Below are 20,271 nucleotides of genomic sequence, written 5' to 3' on the forward strand. Positions count from 1 at the left end.
GTCCCTCGGGCCCCAGCCTCGCCCCTCCTCGGCTCTAACTCCACCCCTTCTCCGGAGCCTGGGAGGTGGGGCTGAGAACCACAGAGATGGCCGGGCCTCCGAGCGGCCCAGGGCGGCCGGAAGTTTGCGGGGCGGGGCGGGGCGGACGCGGGTGGCCAAGGCCCGTTTCCGGCGGCGTCGCGCGTTTGCGAGCCTCGGGTGGTCCTCAGGGAGGGTGAGTCGGCGCGGCGGGCGCGGACTCGGGTTGTCTTCGGTCCGAGTGCTCCTGGTCGCTTCCTGCGCCCTCCCGCCTTCGGCACTGCGGTCCCCGCGTCCCCCGGGCCTCCAGTCGGGAAAGCGCGGGGGCTTTGCGGGGCCCTGAGCGCCTGGCGTGGGAGGTGGTCGAGCCCAGCCACCTTCCCCCGCAGCGGCGCGAGGTGGGCTTCGTTTGGCCGAGTCTGCCAGCTCCCCGCAGACCCCGCTCGTGGCAGCCACGGTGTCAGGGGCCTGAGTAAGGCGAGCTCCAGCTGCGGCCTTTTCTCTAGGCCTGGGCCTACTCCCGGAGCCCTGACTCCCCCTCCTGCGAAATCACCTCCTTCTAGAGCCTTTTCTCTATTTATTGCCCTGGAAGGCCTAGGATAAGTGACAGTGGAGGAAATAACGGTGCCTTGGGTGGGGTAGGCTGTTTGTCTTCTCTAAATTCTGGTTGCTATTCTGGGCATTCCCACTGTCAGGAGCCAGGTGGGGGGATCAGCCTACCTGTGCCGGTGACCTGGGGCTTCCACCCACAAACCACTTTCTGGGCCAGAAGCTGCCATACGAAGACTCTTTTTCCCATTCCGACCTCCCGGGGGAATGCCTGGGCAGATAGAGGGTCTGAGGTCATTGGCTTAATTGAGGTGAACGATTTATATCAGATTACATCCCTGTGCCTGGTTCCATCCTGGCGACAGGTGAGCTGGAGACTGGAATTTATGTACTTGAGGACAGGGGTTTCCATGTCCACTCTTGTCTTCCCTACAGTTTGTCATTTTTGCTCCTGCCTTCTCCAACCTCCAGTCACTCACTGCCTTCCCTTGCTTCCGGGAATTTACCCACACTGGTTCATCCAACCCCATTTCTTCTTGCTTCAGGCCCTTTCACATGCTATTCCTGCTGCCTGGAGTGCTCTCTCCACCTCCATTACCTTAGCCGAGGTCCCTGGGGAAGTGACCCATTACACTGAACGTTCTAGTCTAAGTGGCTTTCATAGTTCCCTGTACTTGAGCGCTGTCGTGGTTGCAATGTGCTTATTTGTGTGGTTGTTTAACTCTTTCCTCCGCCAGACTGCTTCGTGAAGGCAGGGTCCTCGTGTCCACTACTGTATCCCTATTACTCAGTGCCTGGCACGTGGCATCCACTCCTTACAGCTTTGTGGAGTGAGTCACACATGCCACACACACATACACTCTAAAGAGGAACAAGAGTTCAGTGGGCCTCCTTCACTCAAGTGCCATGGCTGCTTCAACCCAGCCCCATGTCTCTGCTAGAGAAATCTGGGGCTGGAGGTAAAGGAGCAGAGAGCACAGTACCCCCTTGATTAGCCTGGAAGTTGGGCTTCTGGCAACCTGACCTCTAATCCTTTCATAATTGCCAACAGGTCTCTCGGCCAGAACACGTGGATGCCCACCCACCACTGAGCCTCATGGTAGGAAGCTTGACTGCCTCCTTCCCCTCGCTTGTCCTGTGAAGGCCCACCTCCTGCTCTGCCCACTGGGCCTGGGCCCAGACCCTACCTTGGCCCTTGCTGGGCTTAGGAAGGCCCCCTTGCCCCCAACCCCAAGGTAGTGAGCAAACCCTTGCCCAAACCAGGGCCTAATTGAGGCTCTTGAGGGGGGAGGGTTGTATGACCACCGTGGACTGGGTTCCTTCCTCCTCCCCGAGACTGCCCCTCCCCAGAATATTAGAGGCAGAGGAGTCCTGGTGAGCGTCTCGCCCAACCCCATGGTGCACCTGCCTGAGACATGTCATGAGGCAGCGCCAGAAGGGGGCTGGCACCCAGGGATTCCTGGGGTGCTGGTGTGTGTCCTTTCAGGAGGTGGTAACATTTGGCGATGTGGCTGTGCACTTCTCTCGGGAGGAGTGGCAGTGTCTGGACCCTGGCCAGAGGGCCCTCTACAGGGAAGTGATGCTGGAGAACCACAGCAGTGTGGCTGGACTAGGTGAGGCTGCACTTCGGGGCCCCTTCCCCTGCATCATCAGTCAGCACCCACCCAGCCAGGCCTCCATCAGAGGCTGGGATATGCAGGCCAAATGCTCAGACTCCTGTGGGCTCCACAGGGGGCTTGGACTCATGAGTGGTGTGCCAGGCTGGTTCCTAGCTTTGCCCATGTCATGGGGTTCAGCCCCCAGGGAGTGGGTGGGATTCTGGGAGTTAGTAAAGCCTCTTTTTTTCCTAAGCTGTTAAATTGAGAGAAATAGAATCCAAACTTGAAACAGCTTAGACAAGAAAAGAGAAATTATTGGGTGGAGGAATCTAAGGAAAAAGTTGTGCAACCAGAGCAAGAGGTGGCAGCGACGCCCACACGGCTGCTATGCAGATGCCGTCATCCCCTTGCCCCTCCTGTCCTGCCGTTAGTCTCCTCTCTGAACTGCACCACTGCCACAGGCAGCCACTACGGTGCTCTTTACGTCCATGCCTGTGTTCTCACAAGCTGCGTAATGTCGTTGGATTGCAACTTGGTGAAGGGGAGTGCGTCTAACTTGGGCCTTGCTGGGCCTCTTGCCTGTGACTAAGCCCTCTGCTGCATCAGACCCCCGAGAGAGTGCCTGGGCTGGGGGATCAGGAGTGGAACTGACAGGGGCATCGTTGGTTGGCCAGGAGCTTCTTGGGGTGTTGGATCAGGCCTGTACCCCTCTGTCCCAGCTAGTCTGGCAAAGTCCAGCTTTCTGTTTTGCCAGTCAGATAAGTGTACGGTGGGAGGCTCTGGTAGTCTGAGTTTGCATTTCTCTGATTCCTGCTGAGCTTGAGCCTATTTTCACACCCTCATTAGCTTGCCAGGTTCTTCTGTGAAATATCTGCTCAGGGCATTTGACCATATTCTAGGTCCGCTGTGTCTTATTACTTTGAAGGTGTTGTTTCTTCATTCTGTCTAAGGTGCCTTACTTTGTAAAACATGTAATTATGTACACATCGTTATTTTAAGAAAGTTGGAATGCTACTGATTACACGCATTTTATCACTTAATTTTACTTTATACTTTTTAAAGAGCCCTCTTAGACTCATTTAGACGTGGTTTACCCCGTCTCACTGAAATAGGAAAAGACATAGGCAGTGAGGGTCCTTTTTTTTTTTTTGAGATTTTGAGATGGAGTCTCACTCTGTCACCCATGCTGGAGTGCAATGGCACGATCTTGGCGATCTTGGCTCACTGCAGCCTCTGCCTCCTGGGTTCAAGCGATTCTCCTGCCTCAGCCTCCCGAGTAGCTGGGATTACAGGCGTGAGCCACTGCGCCCAGCCGGAGTAAGGGTACTTCTAATGTTTCTTCACAGCTTTTAGTGACCCCACTCTCTGGTTTGGTTATCTGTGTCCGTGCTTTCCACATGATGGCAACCTGTGGGCCTGGCCATCAAGAGGTGCTGCAGCCTTTCGTAAGTGTTGTTGGGATTTTCTTCCTCCAGTGAGGTTGGTGCTTGAGCTTTTTTGCTTGGCATGTAGCAGCCATCCCTTTTAACAGCTCCACCTGCTGTGCCTGTCCTCCTCTCTCAGGCCCCGTGTGTACACAGTTGCTGATTTGCCAGTAACTGGAATTGCAGTCATTCCCCCGGCAACAGTTTGCTTCTCCAGGCTCAAAGGTACAGCTGCTGTTCTTTTTCCATGGCTTCTGTCTATTTATAATGTCCTGCTGCTGTGCCAAGTCACAGGGTAAAGCTTTTGAAGACAGTGTAGAGAGCAGCTGAATTCAGCATGTATTGTATGATGGTGCTGGTGACTTACCTGCAGCAGTGACTGAGCAGCTGGGGCAAGCTCATGTGTGCACAGGCAGTGATGGTGTGTCACAGCTGCCACCTGGCGGATGACATCAATCCTAGATGCGTCCAAGAGATGGGAAAGGGTTTTATAAAAACACTATGTTTGGGCCAGGCACGGTGGCTCATATCTGTAATCCCAGCACTTTGGGAGGCCGAGGCGGGTGGATCATGAGGTCAGGAGATCGAGACCATCCTGGCCAACATGGTGAAACCCCTGTCTCTACTAAAAATACCAAAATTAGCCGGGTATGGTGGCGCATGCCTGTAATCCCAGCTACTCGGGAGGCTGAGGCACGAGAATCGCTTGAACCCTGGAGGCGGAGCTTGCAGTGAGCCGAGATCGCACCACTGCACTCCAGCCTGGGCAACATAGCGAGACTCCATCTAAAAAAAAAAAGACTATCTTAGAATTTATCAAATATGATAAATACCAGGTTAGTTTTGTGTATATAAATCACTTTTTCAGCCGGACATGGTGTTGCATGCCTGTAGTCCCAGCCACTGGGAGGGCGAGGAGGGAGGATTGCCTGAGCCTGGGAGGTCGAGGTTGGAATGAGCTATGATTGTGCCACTGCAGTCCAGCCTAGGCAACAGAGTGAGACCCTGTCTAAAAAAAAAAATCTTCTCTGCTTCTTTTGTGTTTGTTAACTTTGTTAGGTCAGATTTTAATGTAATTACCATGTTTTTGCCTTGTGGATTGTCTCTTTGAAGTTTTATTTAAAAGTTCTGTCCGGGCACGGTGGCTCACGCCTGTAATCCCAGCACTTTGGGAGGCCAAGGCGGGCAGATTGCCTCAACTCAGGAGTTCGAGACCAGCCTGGGCAACACAGTGAAACCCTGTCTCTACTAAAAGGCAAAAAAAAGTTAGCTGGGCATGGCAGTGTGCGCCTGTAGTCCCAGCTACTTGGGAGGCTGAGGAAGGAGAATCGCTTGAACCCAGGAGGCAGAGGTTGCAGTGAGCCGGGATTGTGCCACTACACTCCAGCCTGGGTGACAGAGTGAGACTCTGTCTCCAAAAAAAAAAAAAAGTTCTTCCCTGGCTGGGCGTGGTAGCTGACACCTGTAATCCCAGCACTTTGGGAGGCCGAGGCGGGCACATCACCTGAGGTCAGAGTTTGAGACCAGCCTGACCAACATGGTGACACCGCGTCTCTACTAAAAATACAGAAATTAGCCAGGCGTGGTGGTGGGCGGTTGTAATCTTGGGTACTCAGGAGGCTGAGGCAGGAGAATTCCTTGAACCTGGGAGGCAGAGGTTGCACTGAGCCAAGATCACACCAGTGCACTCTAGCCTGGGTAACAGAGTGAGACTCCATCTCAAAAAAAAGTTCTTTCCTCCTCCAAGGTCACTGAGATGGACTTCATTTTCTCCTGTGGATTTTATAGTTTATATTTCTCATCTGTATCCCAGCTCCACATTTGTATTGGGGTTACGTAAAAATTCCTGTTTTATTTTGTCCACACATAGCTGTTTTCCCCAACATCATCTATTAAACAGTCTCCTTGGCCAGGCTCGGTGGCTCACACCTGTAATCCCAGCACTTTGAAGTAGGCCGAGGTGGGTGGATCACCTGAGGTCAGGAGTTCGAGACCAGCCAGGCCAACATGGTGAAACCTCGTCTCTACTAAAAATACAAAAATTAGCTGGGTGTGGTGGCTCACGCCTATAATCCCAGCTACTCAGAAGGCTGAGACAGGAGAATCGCTTGAACCTGGGAGGTTGAGGTTGCAGTGAGCTGAGATCGCACCACTGCACTTCAGTCTGGGCAATAGATTGAGACTCCGTCTCAAAAAAAAAAAAAAAGCCCATCTCCTTTTTCTGTTGACATGTGGAGCCACCATTTTCATCTATGAAATGGGGTGTTTCTGAACCCTGTTCTCTTCCCTGAATCTCTCTTGTGGGCCAGCTTCCTGCTTTTGGTTTGTTTTGGTTTTTTTGTGTTTGTTCATTTGTGTTTTTGGCTTTTTTTTGAAACGAAGTCTTACCCTGTCGCCTGGGCTGGAGTGCAGTGGTGTGATCTCGGCTCACTGCAACCTCTGCCTCCTAGGTTCAAGCAATTCTCGTGCCTCAGCCTCCTGAGTAGCTGGAATTACAGGCATGAGCCACCACACCCGGCCAATTTTTTGTATTTTTACTAGAGATGGGGTTTCGCCACGTTGGCCAGGCTGGTCTGGAACTCCTGACCTCAGGTGATCCACCCACCTTGGTCTCCCAAAGTGCTGGGATTACAGGCGTGAGCCACCGTGCCCGGCCAGTTTGGCTTTGTTTTTTATTTTGGGGTGGTTTTTGTTTTTTGTTTTAATTTTGTAGTGTTTCTTAATACTATAAGAATACTAAAAGAATTAAACTCACCCGTTTAATTCTTTTTTTTCTAGGACGGAGTTTCGCTCTTGTTGCCCAGGCTCGAGTGCAATGGCGCGATCTCGGTTCACTGCAACCTCCGGCTGTTGGGTTCAAGTGATTTGCCGCCTCAGCCTCCTGAGTAGCTGGGATTACAGGCATGTGCCACTATGCCTGGCTAATTTTTATATTTTAAGTAGAGATGAGGTTTCACCATGTTGGCCAGGCTGGTCTCGAACTAACCTCAGGTGATCCGCCCGCCTTGACCTCCCAAAGTGCTGAGATTACAGGCTTGAGCCACTGCGCCTGGCTGCATACAAATTTTAGAATAAGTTGAGTTTCTAAAAAATGCCACTGGAATTTTTATTGGGAGTGCTTTGAAACTGTTTTCTGCCAATGTAAAAGTTTTGATTTTTTTGCTTTGTGAATGTATTTTTAGCTGATTATTGCTGTAGTACAAAAATGCTGTCGGTTCTGGAGAATGATCTTACATCTGGCAACTTTGTGGAACTCCCTGGGTAAATCAGTGTTCCTCGGTGATTCTGCTGTTTTCCAGCAGGAGGATTCCTGCAAATGAGAGTTTGGTATTTTCCCTCCCAGCCCTCACTTCTCCCATCTCTGTCTTTGCAGTGGCCAGCGTGGTGTTAAACAGGACCCTGTGGGCATGTTGTGTTCCTGATTTTAAAGGGAATGCATCTACATAACCACAGAATTTGGCTAAGGAGTTTTGTTTTTTGTTTTTAATCATAAAAAAATATTGAATTTCAAGTTCTTTTTCTGCATCATTTGAGACACATGATTTATTTTCTTTATTAATGCAGGAAATTGCTTTGTTATATTTTCTTGTATTCCTGGAATAAACCTTACTTAAATCATGATATTTATATATAAATTTTGATATGCCTTTGGATTCAACTAGCCAATATTGTATTTTTGTGTTTCTGTTCATAAGTGAAACGGATATATATATATATGTGTGTATATGTATTTCCTTTTTTTTTTTTTTTTTTTGAGACAGTCTCGCTCTGTCGCCCAGGCTGGAGTGCAGTGGCCTGATCTTGGTTCACGGCAAGCTCCGCCTCCCGGGTTCACTCCATTCTTCTGCCTCAGCCTCCCGAGTAGCTGGGACTACAGGTGCCCGCCACCACACCCAGCTAATTTTTTTGTATTTTTAGTAGAGATGGGGTTTCACTATGTTAGCCAGGATGGTCTTGATCTCCTGACCTCATGATTCGCCTGCCTCAGGCTCCCAAAGTGCTGGGATTACAGGCATGAGCCACCGCGACCGGCCTATGTATTTCTTTTTGTGTATTGTCCTTATATAATTTTGACATGTTTGATAAATGGCATTTGGCATACAAGTAGAACTTGGTGGAGCTAATCTGTAAAACCATCTGGACCTTGGGCTTTTGGGAAGGAAAGTCTTGGATTAGCATTTATGCATTTATAGTTCCTCTTTTTTTAAAGAGTTGGGGTTTTGCTCTGTTGTCCAGCCTAGAGTACAGTGGTGTGATCATAGCTCACTGCAGCCTTGAACTCCTGGGCTCAAGTGATCCTTCCACTTGAGTTTCCCTAGTAGCTGGGACTATAGGTGTGCGCCACCATGCCCAGCTGTTTTTTCTTTCTTTGTAGAGTTGGGGTCTGTCATGTTGCCCAGGCTAGTCTTAAACTTCTGGCCTCAAGCAGTCCTGCCTCAGCCTTCCAAAATGCTGGGATTATAGGCATGAGCCACCTTGCCTGGCATTTCCTTTTGTTTTTAATCTGTTATATTTGTAATTGTGTCTCTTATTCTCTGTTTTTTGGCAGCATCTTCTCACTATGTTGACCTTGATTGGTTTTGTCATGAGATTGTCAGATTCATGTTTTCAAATAATTGGCTTTTGGTTTTGCCTTTTTTGGGGGGTTGGGTTGGAGGATGTTTTTATATGTCTTTGTTCTCTAGCTCTCTGAATCCTGCCCCAGATTTATTATTTTCTTCCTTTTTATTTATGTGAATTTGATGTGTGTAGTGTTTGTTTGTTTTGCTTTTTTAATTTTTTGAGACAGAGTTTCACTCTGTTGCCCAGGGTGGAGTGCAGTGGCTTACTGCAGCCTGGACTGCCTGGGTTCCAGCGATCCTCCCACCATGTTGGCCAGGCTGGTCTCGAACTCCTGACCTTCAGGTGATCCACTTAACTTGGCCTCCCAAAGTGCTGGAATTACAAGTGTGAGCCACCATGCCTGGCCATTCTCAACTTCTTGAACTTACTGTTTACCTCATTTGTGTTTTAAAATGATCATTTTTAGTAAATGTATCTAAAAGTATAAAATTTTTCTGGGTATAGTGGCATATGCCTATAATCTCAGCTACTTAGGAGGCTGAGGCAGGAGGATTGTTTGAGCCCAGGAGTTTGAGGCCAGCCTGGGCAACATAGCGAGACCACATATCTGCAAAGAATTTAAAAATTAGCTGGGTGTGGTGTCACGCACCTGTAGTCCTAGCTACTCAGTAGGTTGAGCTGGGAGGATTGGTCTAGGCTATAGTGAGCTGTGATGGTGCCACTGCACTCCAGCCTGAGTGCCAGAGCAAGACCATATCTCTAAATAAGTAACATTTTATCTTTACTTACTGCTTGGGCTGCATCCTATAAATTCTGACTCATAATAAATACAGTTGCCAGTTAGTCATTTATTATGTAGTTTCCAAGTAGCTAATGGCATCTAAGTACCATTTTGTGGTGAGTTTCACACTGAGTTGCATTTGCCTGGTCGCGTGTCCTGTGGTGGTGTTCTTTGGCATGTCTGTGACTCAGTTTGTGGCTTGACCCAAGGCTGTTTCTTCGTTCCACATGTACTTGGAGAGAATATGCATTTTCTGTTGAGTGTGGAGTCCTGCCTGCATCTGGGGGTTTGAGCTTATTGGCGATAGGCCTTTGGAATCTCTGCCTGCCTTTTTCCTTCCAGTTGGGGGAACCCTGAAGGAAACTTCCAACCAGAGGCCTTGGCTGGCCTATGGATCAGCTGTTCATCTCTGTACTGACCGGCACAAAGAGGGTATGGTGGCAGGTGGCCCCAAGAAGGCAGGGTGCCAGGTGGGTCCCCATAGGTCTCTGCCACCCAGTCTGCAGCGAGGGAGGCAGGCCCTGAGGCATCCTTTGTACAGGGACTTGAGACTGGAAGGACACTGGCTGAGGACTGGACCTTGGAGCTTTCTGATGCAAAATGTGCTTTGTTTCTGTCTATTTGTCGTTGTTTCTTATCTTATTTTGTAACCACCCCTGCCTCTTGGAGCATCTCTGCTCTCTGAACTGAGGGACAGGCCCGGCTCTGCTAAGTGAAGCTTGGGCTTCTCCTTCTTTCTCCCCTGAGTTCCAGGGGTAGAGGCAGACTGTCCTTTGCAGACTGTTTGGTGACAGGGTTGCCTGGAGATTGTGGGAATCAGGTATCCCTTGCCGTCCAGCCACAGGAGCTGGACAGATCTGGACAGAAAGGGCTGCTGTGTCCCCAGATTCTCCCCACTCTCCACCCCCTTTCCCTGCAGGAGCTTGGCCTGTGCCTTGTAGCCCCCCTGCCCCTTTTCATTTGGAAACGGGAAGGCTTAGCCCTGTGCTGCATGCTCCCTGTCATGCTGACACTGTCGTCTTCTCTGCCGCACACACAGCAGGATTCCTGGTTTTCAAGCCTGAGCTGATCTCCCGGCTGGAGCAGGGAGAAGAGCCATGGGTCCTCGACCTGCAGGGAGCAGAGGGGACAGAGGCACCAAGGACCTCCAAGACAGGTGAGGCTTAGACCTCATCGCAGAGAAGCCCTGGGGTGAGGAGAAACTGCAGGAGGGGCCTCACAACTGTGGGTAGCTATGGGTGAGTCGCGGGGGCTACGCTGGGATGCCTGGGAATGCCACTGGGGAAGCAGCATCCAGCACGTAGAAGGGAGCATAGACCCGTTGTGGGGCTGCCTTGGGAGAGGCCAAACTGCAGAAGAGCCAAGACACAAAAACCCATGCATTTCCACAAAAACAGAGCTTGTTTTTGAATCATGTCACATTTTGTTCTATTTTTAATTTTACTCATACTTTTGTTAAGCAAAGATACAAACCGATGGATCCAAGTGAAGGGTTAGGTTTGGCATTCAGTAACATCTCCTCAGGTAAGCATATTCCCTGAGGCAGCTCCCTTCAGACCCTCAGGCTCCAGGAGTGCATTACTTTCCTGTGGCTGCCGTAACAATGAACCACAGACTAGGAAGCTTAAAACAACAGAAATTTATTGTCTCACAGCTGTGGAGGCCGGAAATCTGAAACCGGGGGGTCAGCAGGGCCGTGCTCCCTGTGAAGGCTTTAGGGAAGGATCCTGTCCTGCCTCTCTGGGCAGCTGGTGGTTTTCTGGCAATCCTTGGGTTCCTTGGCTTGTGGATGCCTCCCTCACTCTGATCTCTGACTCCTTCACACGGCTGTCTTCTCCCTGTGTGTCTGTGTTCATGTGGCCGTCTCCTTAGAAGGACACCAGTCATGTTGGGTTAGGGGCCACCCCAGTGACCTCATGGTGACTAATTAATCTGCAACGACTGTGTTTCCAAACACGGTCACATTCTGAGGTGCTTCAAGTTAGGACTTCAGCCTATCTTGGGGTCCTCAGCCCTAACCAGGGCACCCGCTGCCTCCGGCATCAGCTCCTGATGGGCAGGCGCCTGGCCTGGTGCTCTGCTTCCCTGCTTAGCTGGTGTGCTGCCCAGCGTGACAAAGGAGATGGGTCTGCGTGCATCTCAGCTGCAGAAAGGTAGCTCCTCACCTCCCCTTCAGTTGCTGCTGGGTCATCACAGTCACTCCTGCAGCAGGGCAGGACCAGGTCCTACAGAGGCCACAGGTTTGTAGGGGCCTCGGGAAGCAAGTTGGACAGTCCAAAGTTGTGAAAAATAGGGGCTGTAGGGCCGGGCACGGTGGCTCACGCCTGTAATCCCAGCATTTTGGGAGGCCGAGGTGGGCGGATCAGGAGGTCAGGAGATCGAGACCATCCTGGCTAACATGGTGAAACCCCATCTCTACTAAACATACAAAAAAATTAACCAGGCGTGGTGGTGCATGCCTGTAGTCTCAGCTACTCGGGAGGCTGAGGCAGGAGAATGGCGTGAACCCAGGAGGCAGAGCTTGCACTGAGCCAAGATTGCACCACTGCATTCCAGCCTGGGCGACAGAGTGAGACTCCATCTCAAAAAAAAAAATAAAGTGGGGGCTATGGTCTTCCTTCCATTCATATGACCCTAGGCAGCTTCAAAGGACAAGGAGGGTTTCTGAGCCTCTTCACACCCTGTGGGCCTTGCAGCTGCCCAGGAAGGCTGCATGTGATGTGTGGGATGGGAAGAGTGGTCAGGAACCCTGGCCTCACTGGCTCTGCTGGCTACTCCTATGTTATCCTTTCTGCTCAGCCCCCCTGAGAAGGAGGTTCAGCTATAAGGTGGCCCATTTAAAACCCAGCCGTCCATTAAAATGTCTCCAACATGGACAGGGGAGTTTAAAGAGGGTGCCATGGCAGAAAAGCCAGCTACAGTTGGCAGAAATAGTTCAGTGGGTTTATATGTAGCAGGTGGTCCTTACTGTGATAAAGCAACAACAAAAAAATAGAATCCCATAGTAGGTGAGAGCTGCTGTTGATGGACCCAGCAGTTGCTTGCAGACCCGAGTCCGGGGCAGGGATGTAGCCTCTTAGATAAAATATGCAGCAGCACAAAACCAGAATACATTAAGCAAGGCAGAAATGCCCAGATATGTTACTTGTCCCCAGCTGGTACAGTCAGCATCAGATACTGAAGGATATTGGCCCAGAGCAGTGGAGGAGGGGCCAGGTCCCAGCTGTGCACCCCCACGCTTTTGACCACCACCGTGCCCCCTCGTGGGTGGTTCCTGGCATCCCCCAACAAAGCCTTGCTGTCAGCTTGGCCCTGCTCTCTCTGCCACTGCTCTTTATTTTTTTTTTTGAGATGGAGTCTCTGTTGCCCTGGCTGGAGTACAGTGGCATGATCTTGGCTCACTGCAACCTCTGCCTCCCAGGTTCAAGTGATTCTTGTGCCTCAGCCTCCCAAGTAGCTGGGATTACAGGCGTGAGCCACCGCACATGGCCACCCTGCTCTCTTATCTTCACAGCAGGGGAAGGCTTGGGAGGAGTGTCAAGCAAGCCCTGTTGAAAGAGCAGGCATGCTGAGGTGGTGTGGTTGTGCAGGGAAAGCAGCACGTGAAGGCCAGGCCTGGAGATGCCTCCTGTCCTCACGGCCCTTGAGCATCCCTGCTGCACAGTGAAGTGAAAGGGCTTCCTGCTCTGATTCTCCAGGACTGATAGGAAGACCTTTGGAGATCCCTGGAAGCCAGAGACTCACCACCAACAGTTAGGAGTGGGCAGGAACCGAAGCTTGAAGCCCTGTAACTGGGCTGTGCATTCATGTGGGGTAGACTTGGGCTGGTTATAGCTGTGGCCACGTGGTTGTGGTTGTGAACATGATTGTGTCGTGGTGGGGACCGTGGTTGTCATGACCATAGCCATGTGTTGTGGTTGCCTCCTGTCATGGATGTCATCACAGACATCAACGAGATGTCTGACCTCAGCAGAGGTGCCCTCTAGGGTTACAGAGTAGGACAGAAGCCTGTGCTTACTTGGAGAGTCCAGAAGGAACGCAGATGTCTGGAAGGCCTCCTGGGGGCCTCCAGAAACTTTCAGCCCCAGGGAAGAAGTCAGTGTGGTCTCGGGGGTGGCCACGCACAGCCCAGGGAGAAGCAGGGGAGGTGGCCAGGTGCAAGTTGGCAGCAGCAGCCAGGAGGTAGCTGAGGGGGCTGGGTCCTGCTCAGAGAAGCCCACCCCAGGGAGTAGCCATGAACAGCATAGGTGCCCAGTGCTCTTCTGAGCTCACCAAGTAAGTCCCTTGGCAGCTCTTCCAGCCCTGTTTTCCTCATCACAGTCCATGCCCTCCATTCAGAACTCAGACCCTGTACTGTTTCCTCGCCAGCTCGGATGCTGGAGTCCCTGACCCTGCAGCCTAATCCGTGGTAGCTTCCCACCCTTCTGGTCTTGCTTTGTCGTCTTTGCCTCTGCGTGGACTGTGCCCCACACCAGTGCCCTGTAGGATGGATCTGTCTGCTCACAGACCCCAGCCCCGCCATAGGCTGTGTTGCTCTCAGCACTCTGCCCAGTGCATAATGAACATTCATTGCTATTGAATGAGTGAACAAGGTAAAAAGTATGAAACCAGATTTGAGAACTGTCAAAGGCTCTGCCTTCTCTTGCACGTTTCCACCTGGGGCCTCACAGTGCTCAGGGCAGCCATCCTGAGAGCCTTGGGCCCCGGCCCCCACATTTGTAGTCTTATCATTTCTCTGAGCATGGGGCCTAAGGAATGTCTTTGTTTGTTCCTGTTTATTTCAGATTCTACGATTAGGACGGAGAATAAGCAGGTCTGTGAGGACATGGACATCCTAAAATCAGAATCCTATGGGACAGTGGTCAGAATCTCCCCACAGGACTTTCCTCAGAATCCTGGCTTTGGAGACGTTTCTGATTCTGAGGTCTGGTTAGACAGTCATCTGGGCAGTCCTGGGCTGAAAGTGACAGGCTCTACCTTCCAGAATAACTGTTTGAATGAGGAGACTGTGGTTCCCAAGACCTTCACCAAGGACACAGCCCAGGGATGTAAGGAGCTGGGAAGCAGCGGCCTGGATTGTCAGCCTCTTGAAAGACAGAGAGAGAGTGCAGAAGGGATGTCCCAGAGATGCGAGGGGTGTGGCAAAGGCGTCAGAGCCACTTCAAACATCGCTCTGCATTGGGAAGTTAATACACAGAAAATTAGCACATGTCAAGAATGCCAAAAAAAGTTATCTGACTGCTTGCAGGGGAAATATCCAAATAACTGCCATGGAGAGAAGCCGTACGAATGTGCAGAGTGTGGGAAAGTCTTCAGGCTCTGCTCACAGCTTAATCAGCATCAGAGAATCCACACAGGAGAGAAACCCTTTAAATGCACTGAGTGTGGAAAAGCCTTCCGCCTGAGCTCAAAACTTATTCAGCATCAAAGAATCCACACTGGGGAGAAGCCCTACAGATGTGAGGAATGTGGAAAAGCTTTTGGTCAGAGCTCAAGCCTCATCCACCATCAGAGAATCCACACAGGAGAGAGGCCCTATGGTTGTCGTGAGTGTGGGAAAGCCTTCAGCCAGCAGTCGCAGCTGGTTAGACACCAGAGAACTCACACTGGGGAGAGGCCCTACCCTTGCAAGGAGTGTGGGAAGGCCTTCAGCCAGAGCTCCACCCTAGCCCAGCATCAAAGGATGCATACTGGGGAGAAAGCTCAAATTCTAAAAGCCTCAGACAGTCCAAGCCTTGTTGCACATCAGAGAATTCACGCTGTAGAGAAACCATTTAAGTGTGATGAGTGTGGGAAAGCTTTTAGGTGGATCTCTCGCCTGAGTCAGCATCAGCTGATTCACACTGGAGAGAAGCCTTATAAATGCAACAAGTGTACAAAAGCCTTTGGTTGTAGTTCACGGCTTATTCGCCATCAGAGAACTCACACTGGAGAAAAACCATTTAAGTGTGATGAGTGTGGTAAAGGCTTTGTTCAGGGCTCACACCTTATTCAGCATCAGCGAATCCACACTGGAGAGAAACCCTATGTGTGTAATGACTGTGGAAAAGCCTTCAGTCAGAGTTCCAGCCTTATTTACCATCAGAGAATCCATAAAGGAGAGAAGCCCTATGAATGCCTCCAATGCGGAAAAGCCTTCAGCATGAGCACACAGCTTACAATACATCAAAGGGTTCACACCGGAGAGAGGCCCTATAAATGTAATGAATGTGGGAAAGCCTTCAGTCAAAACTCAACCCTTTTCCAACACCAGATAATTCATGCAGGAGTGAAGCCCTATGAGTGCAGTGAGTGTGGAAAAGCCTTCAGCCGGAGCTCATATCTTATTGAACACCAGAGAATACACACTAGAGCCCAGTGGTTTTACGAATATGGGAATGCCCTGGAAGGGTCCACCTTTGTGAGCCGTAAAAAGGTTAATACTATAAAGAAACTGCATCAGTGTGAAGACTGTGAGAAAGTATTTAGGTGGCGTTCACATCTAATTATACACCAGAGAATTCACACCGGGGAGAAGCCTTATAAATGCAATGACTGTGGCAAAGCTTTTAATCGGAGCTCAAGGCTTACCCAGCATCAAAAAATTCACACAGGATAGACCACGTATATATAAATGTGTATATATGTGAATAAACCTACAGCCTTACTTATTTTATATGGGATCATTTATACTGACAAACGTAGAATGTTGGTAAAGGTTCGGAATTGCTCTCAAGAATATCCAACTTCCGGCCGGGTGTGGTGGCTCACGCCTGTCATCCCAGCACTTTGGGAGGCCGAGGCAGGCAGATCACGAGGTCAAGAGGTCAAGACCATCCTGGGTAACAGGTGAAACCCCGTCTCTACTAAAAATACAAAAATTTAGCTGGGCGTCGTGGCAGGCACCTCTGGTCCCAGATACTTGGGAGGCTGAGGCAGGAGAATGGCGTCAGCCGAGGCGGAGCTTGCAGTGAGCTGAGTTCGTGCCACTGCACTCCAGCCTGGGCGATAGGGTAAGACTCCGTCTCAAAAAAAAAAAAAAAAAAAAGGATATCCAACTTTATACAAAATGTATGTTTATTTCCTGAAATGTTTGACCTTAACCTGTTCAATAAAGCCTGTGTCCCTCAAAATCAGGGTGCAGTCTGCAGTTTTGAGTTCACAGGTCCCTGTGAATGAGGAAGCAGCACAAGGAAGGCTCTACGAGCACTGCTAGACTGAGTAGGTTAAAATAATTTACCTAAACTGTTTTCCCTTAAGGATCAATGGCTCACACTGGCTTCAACAATAAGGAAATGCATTAGCTCATGTTGGAGGAGGTCCAGGAGTGCCTAGAATTCCAACTTCACATTAGGTCCTTATCTTAGAACTTAACCCAGCCACCCAGGACCAGAGGGCCCAGCCCTATCCCCTTCAGAGAGGCAGGCTGGGCTAGCAGGTACACGCCATCATTACTGGTGTGGTTGGCATTCATGGAGCATATACCAGTGCCAGGCACAGAAGCAAGGTGTCACAGCAAGGGTTCTGAGGTCACACTTGTGTCCCAGGGGCTTGCGGTGTGACCCAGGACATCATTGCCCTCCCTGAAACAGCGTTATTTGTGTATCTGAAAACATGCACTGTGAGAGGGTACTGAGGAAACAATGTAGAGGAACACACCTTACTGTACCTGTCAGAGAACGAGCAGTCAAGCAAATGCAAGTACCCCCACCCCTGTCCATGCCAGCATCTCCAGCACACCCGTGTGTGCACAGACCCTCAGGCTGATGACTGTCTTGTACTGGCCTAGTTGCCCCACTTTTTTTTTTGATGGGGGGGAACGTGGTGAGGAGGAAATAAAGACAGTGGAGAAAATCCCAGCACTTTGGGAGGCCGAGGTGGGCGGATCATGAGGTCAGGAGATCGAGACCATCCCAGCTAACACGGTGAAACCCCGTCTCTACTAAACATATAAAAAAACTAGCAGTGTGTGGTGGCGGGCACCTGTAGTCTCAGCTACTCAGAGGCTGAGGCAGGAAAATGTGAACCCAGGAGGCAGAGCTTGCAGTGAGCCAAGATCATGCCACTGCACTCCAGCCTGTGTGACAGAGTGCGACTCCATATATAAAAAAAAAAAGAAAATAGGATGGAAAGAAGGTGGTTGGAAAACAAATGTGGGGAGAAGAACCTGAGAAGAAGGGGTGATGAGAGGGAGTGGGGAAAGAAGATGGTGCAAAGAAAAGATGGTTGAGCGAAGAACTTGGGGTGAGGGAGTGGGTTAGGAAGAAGGTGGACAGGGAGTGGGGAAAGAGGACTCTGGGGAGAACTTAGGGAGAGGAAGTGGGGAAAAACAATGGTAGGGAAAAGAACTTGAGCTGCAGTGGGGGTAGACCAGCGGACCATAGGGTGAAAGGAGAGATGAGAGGAGAAACAGGGACAGGGTCAGGGAGGAGAACCTCAGTTGCCTCACTTTGCAGCGGAGGCCACACAGGTCTGATGTAATTTATGCTGTGGAACAGCTTTCCTTAAAACTCAGCCTGAAAGACTGCCAAGAACTGAGGGTCTGAGATTTTATTCTTTGTAGAAGCTTACGAGAAATCCTGTAGCCATTCCACCTAGGAGGGGACGGCAGGCAGATTACTCACCACGGTTGTCAGGGCCCTATCAGTTTCTTTTGCCCACCATTCCCATGATGCAGAGACCCAGCAGGTGCAGGCACAGTTGAGAAACTCGGAGGTGAGGAGTGAGCCTGCTCTGTTGGGAGCTGGGGGGCCATTACCTCACCCCTCAGGTTTTTTGCTGCCGACACAACCTTGAGAAGTGGCCCAGGTGGAGCACGGTGGGGTTCTTGGCACATGCAGGAACATGGAGGGAGGCATGGCTGATGGCAGGTGGCTTGCTCAAGGCCTGATGCTTTTTTGCTGAAATTGAATTTTCACGTGAATCTGCTGCTCAACCCTAATCTAACAGGCTGGGACCCTGTCCATTTGATTTTCTCACACAGCATCTAATTAATGCTGATATTCACAGGCATGAGGCCAACTGTAAGACAGACCTCAACCCTGTCTCCATAGTCCTGGTCATTCAGGGGGAGCCTGGAACTCCTGACTGGTGACCTCCCACCTGCCCCTTCAGGGGCTTCTCCCAGTGTATAAGGGTGATGGTGCTCTCCACAGCCATGGAATCAGTGCGTCCACTGTAACTGCCTCTTCTCCAGCCACACCCTACTTGCACCGGAACTTCTGTGCACAGGGAGCATGCGTGCAGTGTCCCTGCCTTGGGCCGCGTGGCTGCTGAGGAGGGTCTTGGCAGGTAATGTGCTTAGCCAGGCGGTCACCTTCAGGTCTAGCACAGGGGTTGCTGTTGCTTTTTCTCTACTTCAGGCTTTCTGGGCCACCCAACCATGGGACAAGAGCCAAGGCACCCACATGCACCACCTGCAACTCCTGTTCCTGGCCTTCCAAAACACTGCTCACAAAGACTGACCCTGCCTCCTCCTGGGCTCTCATCATCTCCTCTTGGCCACTTCCTGGTTCCTGATCAGGACAGAAGGAGGGGAACGTCAGCCATATGGATGGTCTGAAAATTCCAGATTCTGCACTAACCATAATGCTGTGTTCTTTCCACTAACAGCAACCAGCCAAAAAGGGGCTGGGGTGCAAGCTTCATTCTGCTTCAGCACCTGGATTCTCTAGATTGACATGGTCCTAAGTCAGGGGCTGGCAAACCAGGCAAACCATTCGTAGCTTTTTATATTTCTGAATGGTTGGGGAGAAAATAAGAGACTTGTGACTTTTGAAAACTATGTTAAAATCAAATTTAACTGTGCACAGTGTCCCTGGGGTTGGTGATGCCCGTGCATCTTCGTGGAGCCTCTGGCGGCTTTCCTGCTGCAGCAGTGTTTACCACTCCAGCCAAATCACCTTGAACTTGGAAAATAACTTCATGCCCTCCAGACACTGAAGGATTATTTTTCCTCTCAGCCCTTAGTGGTTTCTTTACCTAAATGTCACGGTACAACTGAGAATAAGGCAGCTGAGTCAGTTCAATAGAAGTAACCTGAAGTCCAACAATCCAGGTTAGACATTAGCCACAGAGGGAAGGGAGGAGGAGTCCTCTTTTTGTTTGAGACAGAGTCTCGCTCTGTCCCTCAGGCTGGAGTGCAGTGGCGTGATCTCAGCTCACTGCAAGCTCTGCCTCCTGGGTTCACGCCATTCTCCTGCCTCAGCCTCCCAAGTAGCTGGGACTACAAGTGCCTGCTACCATGCCCAGCTAATTTTTTTGTATTTTTAATAGAGACGGGGCTTCACTGTGTTAGCCAGATGGTCTCGATCTCCTGACCTCGTGATCCGCCCGCCTTGGCCTCCCAAAGTGCTGGGATGACAGGCGTGAGCCACCATGCCTGGCTGAGGAGGAGTCCTCTTCTAGCTGCATGATGCGGAAACGACACATCATGTCCACGGGGCAGTTTGCTGAGAGCCAACAGTGTGAGCACATGACTTAAATTCAAGCTACTGCACAGCTTTGAGATCTGAGTATCACATGGAAGCATCCAGGTGGCCCCTGGCACACAGGCTGGTGGTTCTTTTGTGGAGAGGGAGAGGAAGGGGGGCTGTTCATGGGGTAGTGCAGGTGCTAGAATATCCTGTTACCTGTTCACACTGCACTGCAATTCGGGCTTCGGTAAGCTCATCTAAAGAGTTTCTAGGCCAGGCACGGTGGCTCACACCTGTAACTCCAGCACTTTGAGAGGCCAAGGAAGGATCACGTGAGCCCAGGAGTTGGAAGATAGCAGTGAGCTGTGATTGCACCACTGCACTCTAGCCTGGGTGACAGAGTGAGGCCCTGTCTTCACAATATATAAATAAAAACATTTTGGGTTTCTGTTTTGGAGACAATAAATTAAATCTATAACCTAGGCGTGGAATTGCTTTTTATTTCAACTATCAGAATAATCTTTCATTTATGACACTGAATTGAAACTATTTGGAGCTTTCTGGAAGCTTCACAAAGTGGAGCAGAGCAAAGGCCGGGTCCAGGACATTTTATAAATCCCGAAGTCCCCAGTGCATGCAGCTTGACTCAGAGCCCCAGAAATGTTTGCTGAATGAATGAGTGATGCAGGTGGGGAGGCATCCAGGCTTTGAGCTCAGGACAGTGCCACAGGAGAGGGAAATCACCAGCAAGTTTCCACAGAGAACTAAGGCCAAGAAAACCAAGGGAGTAATTTCCCAGATGCAGACATCCGTTCTCTGTGCAAGGCCTTGTGCAAGCCACGGGGAAAAAGATGGACAGGGCTGGCCCCTGCCCTGGAGTCCAGGTCTAATGGACACTGACCACTGACAAGGATGGACAGATGCTCTGTATTGGAGGGGTCCAG

General features: G+C 50.6%; 1 protein-coding gene across 24 annotated transcripts; it reads left to right on the top strand.

The window, feature by feature from the left end:
- Positions 1 to 72: 72 nt before the first annotated feature.
- On the top strand, positions 73 to 19,052 carry ZNF7 (zinc finger protein 7). 24 transcript variants are annotated; one of them, XM_063726289.1, is made up of 6 exons: positions 80 to 214; positions 1,619 to 1,666; positions 2,054 to 2,180; positions 3,512 to 3,610; positions 9,973 to 10,089; positions 13,718 to 16,045. In XM_063726289.1, the coding sequence occupies exons 2-6, from the start codon at positions 1,664 to 1,666 to the stop codon at positions 15,529 to 15,531; spliced, it is 2,160 nt and encodes a 719-aa protein (XP_063582359.1). In that variant the 5' UTR covers positions 80 to 214; positions 1,619 to 1,663; the 3' UTR covers positions 15,532 to 16,045.
- Positions 19,053 to 20,271: the final 1,219 nt, after the last annotated feature.

Source organism: Pongo abelii, chromosome 7 (genome assembly GCF_028885655.2).
Source record: "Pongo abelii isolate AG06213 chromosome 7, NHGRI_mPonAbe1-v2.0_pri, whole genome shotgun sequence".
NCBI classification, from domain to species: domain Eukaryota; kingdom Metazoa; phylum Chordata; class Mammalia; order Primates; family Hominidae; genus Pongo; species Pongo abelii.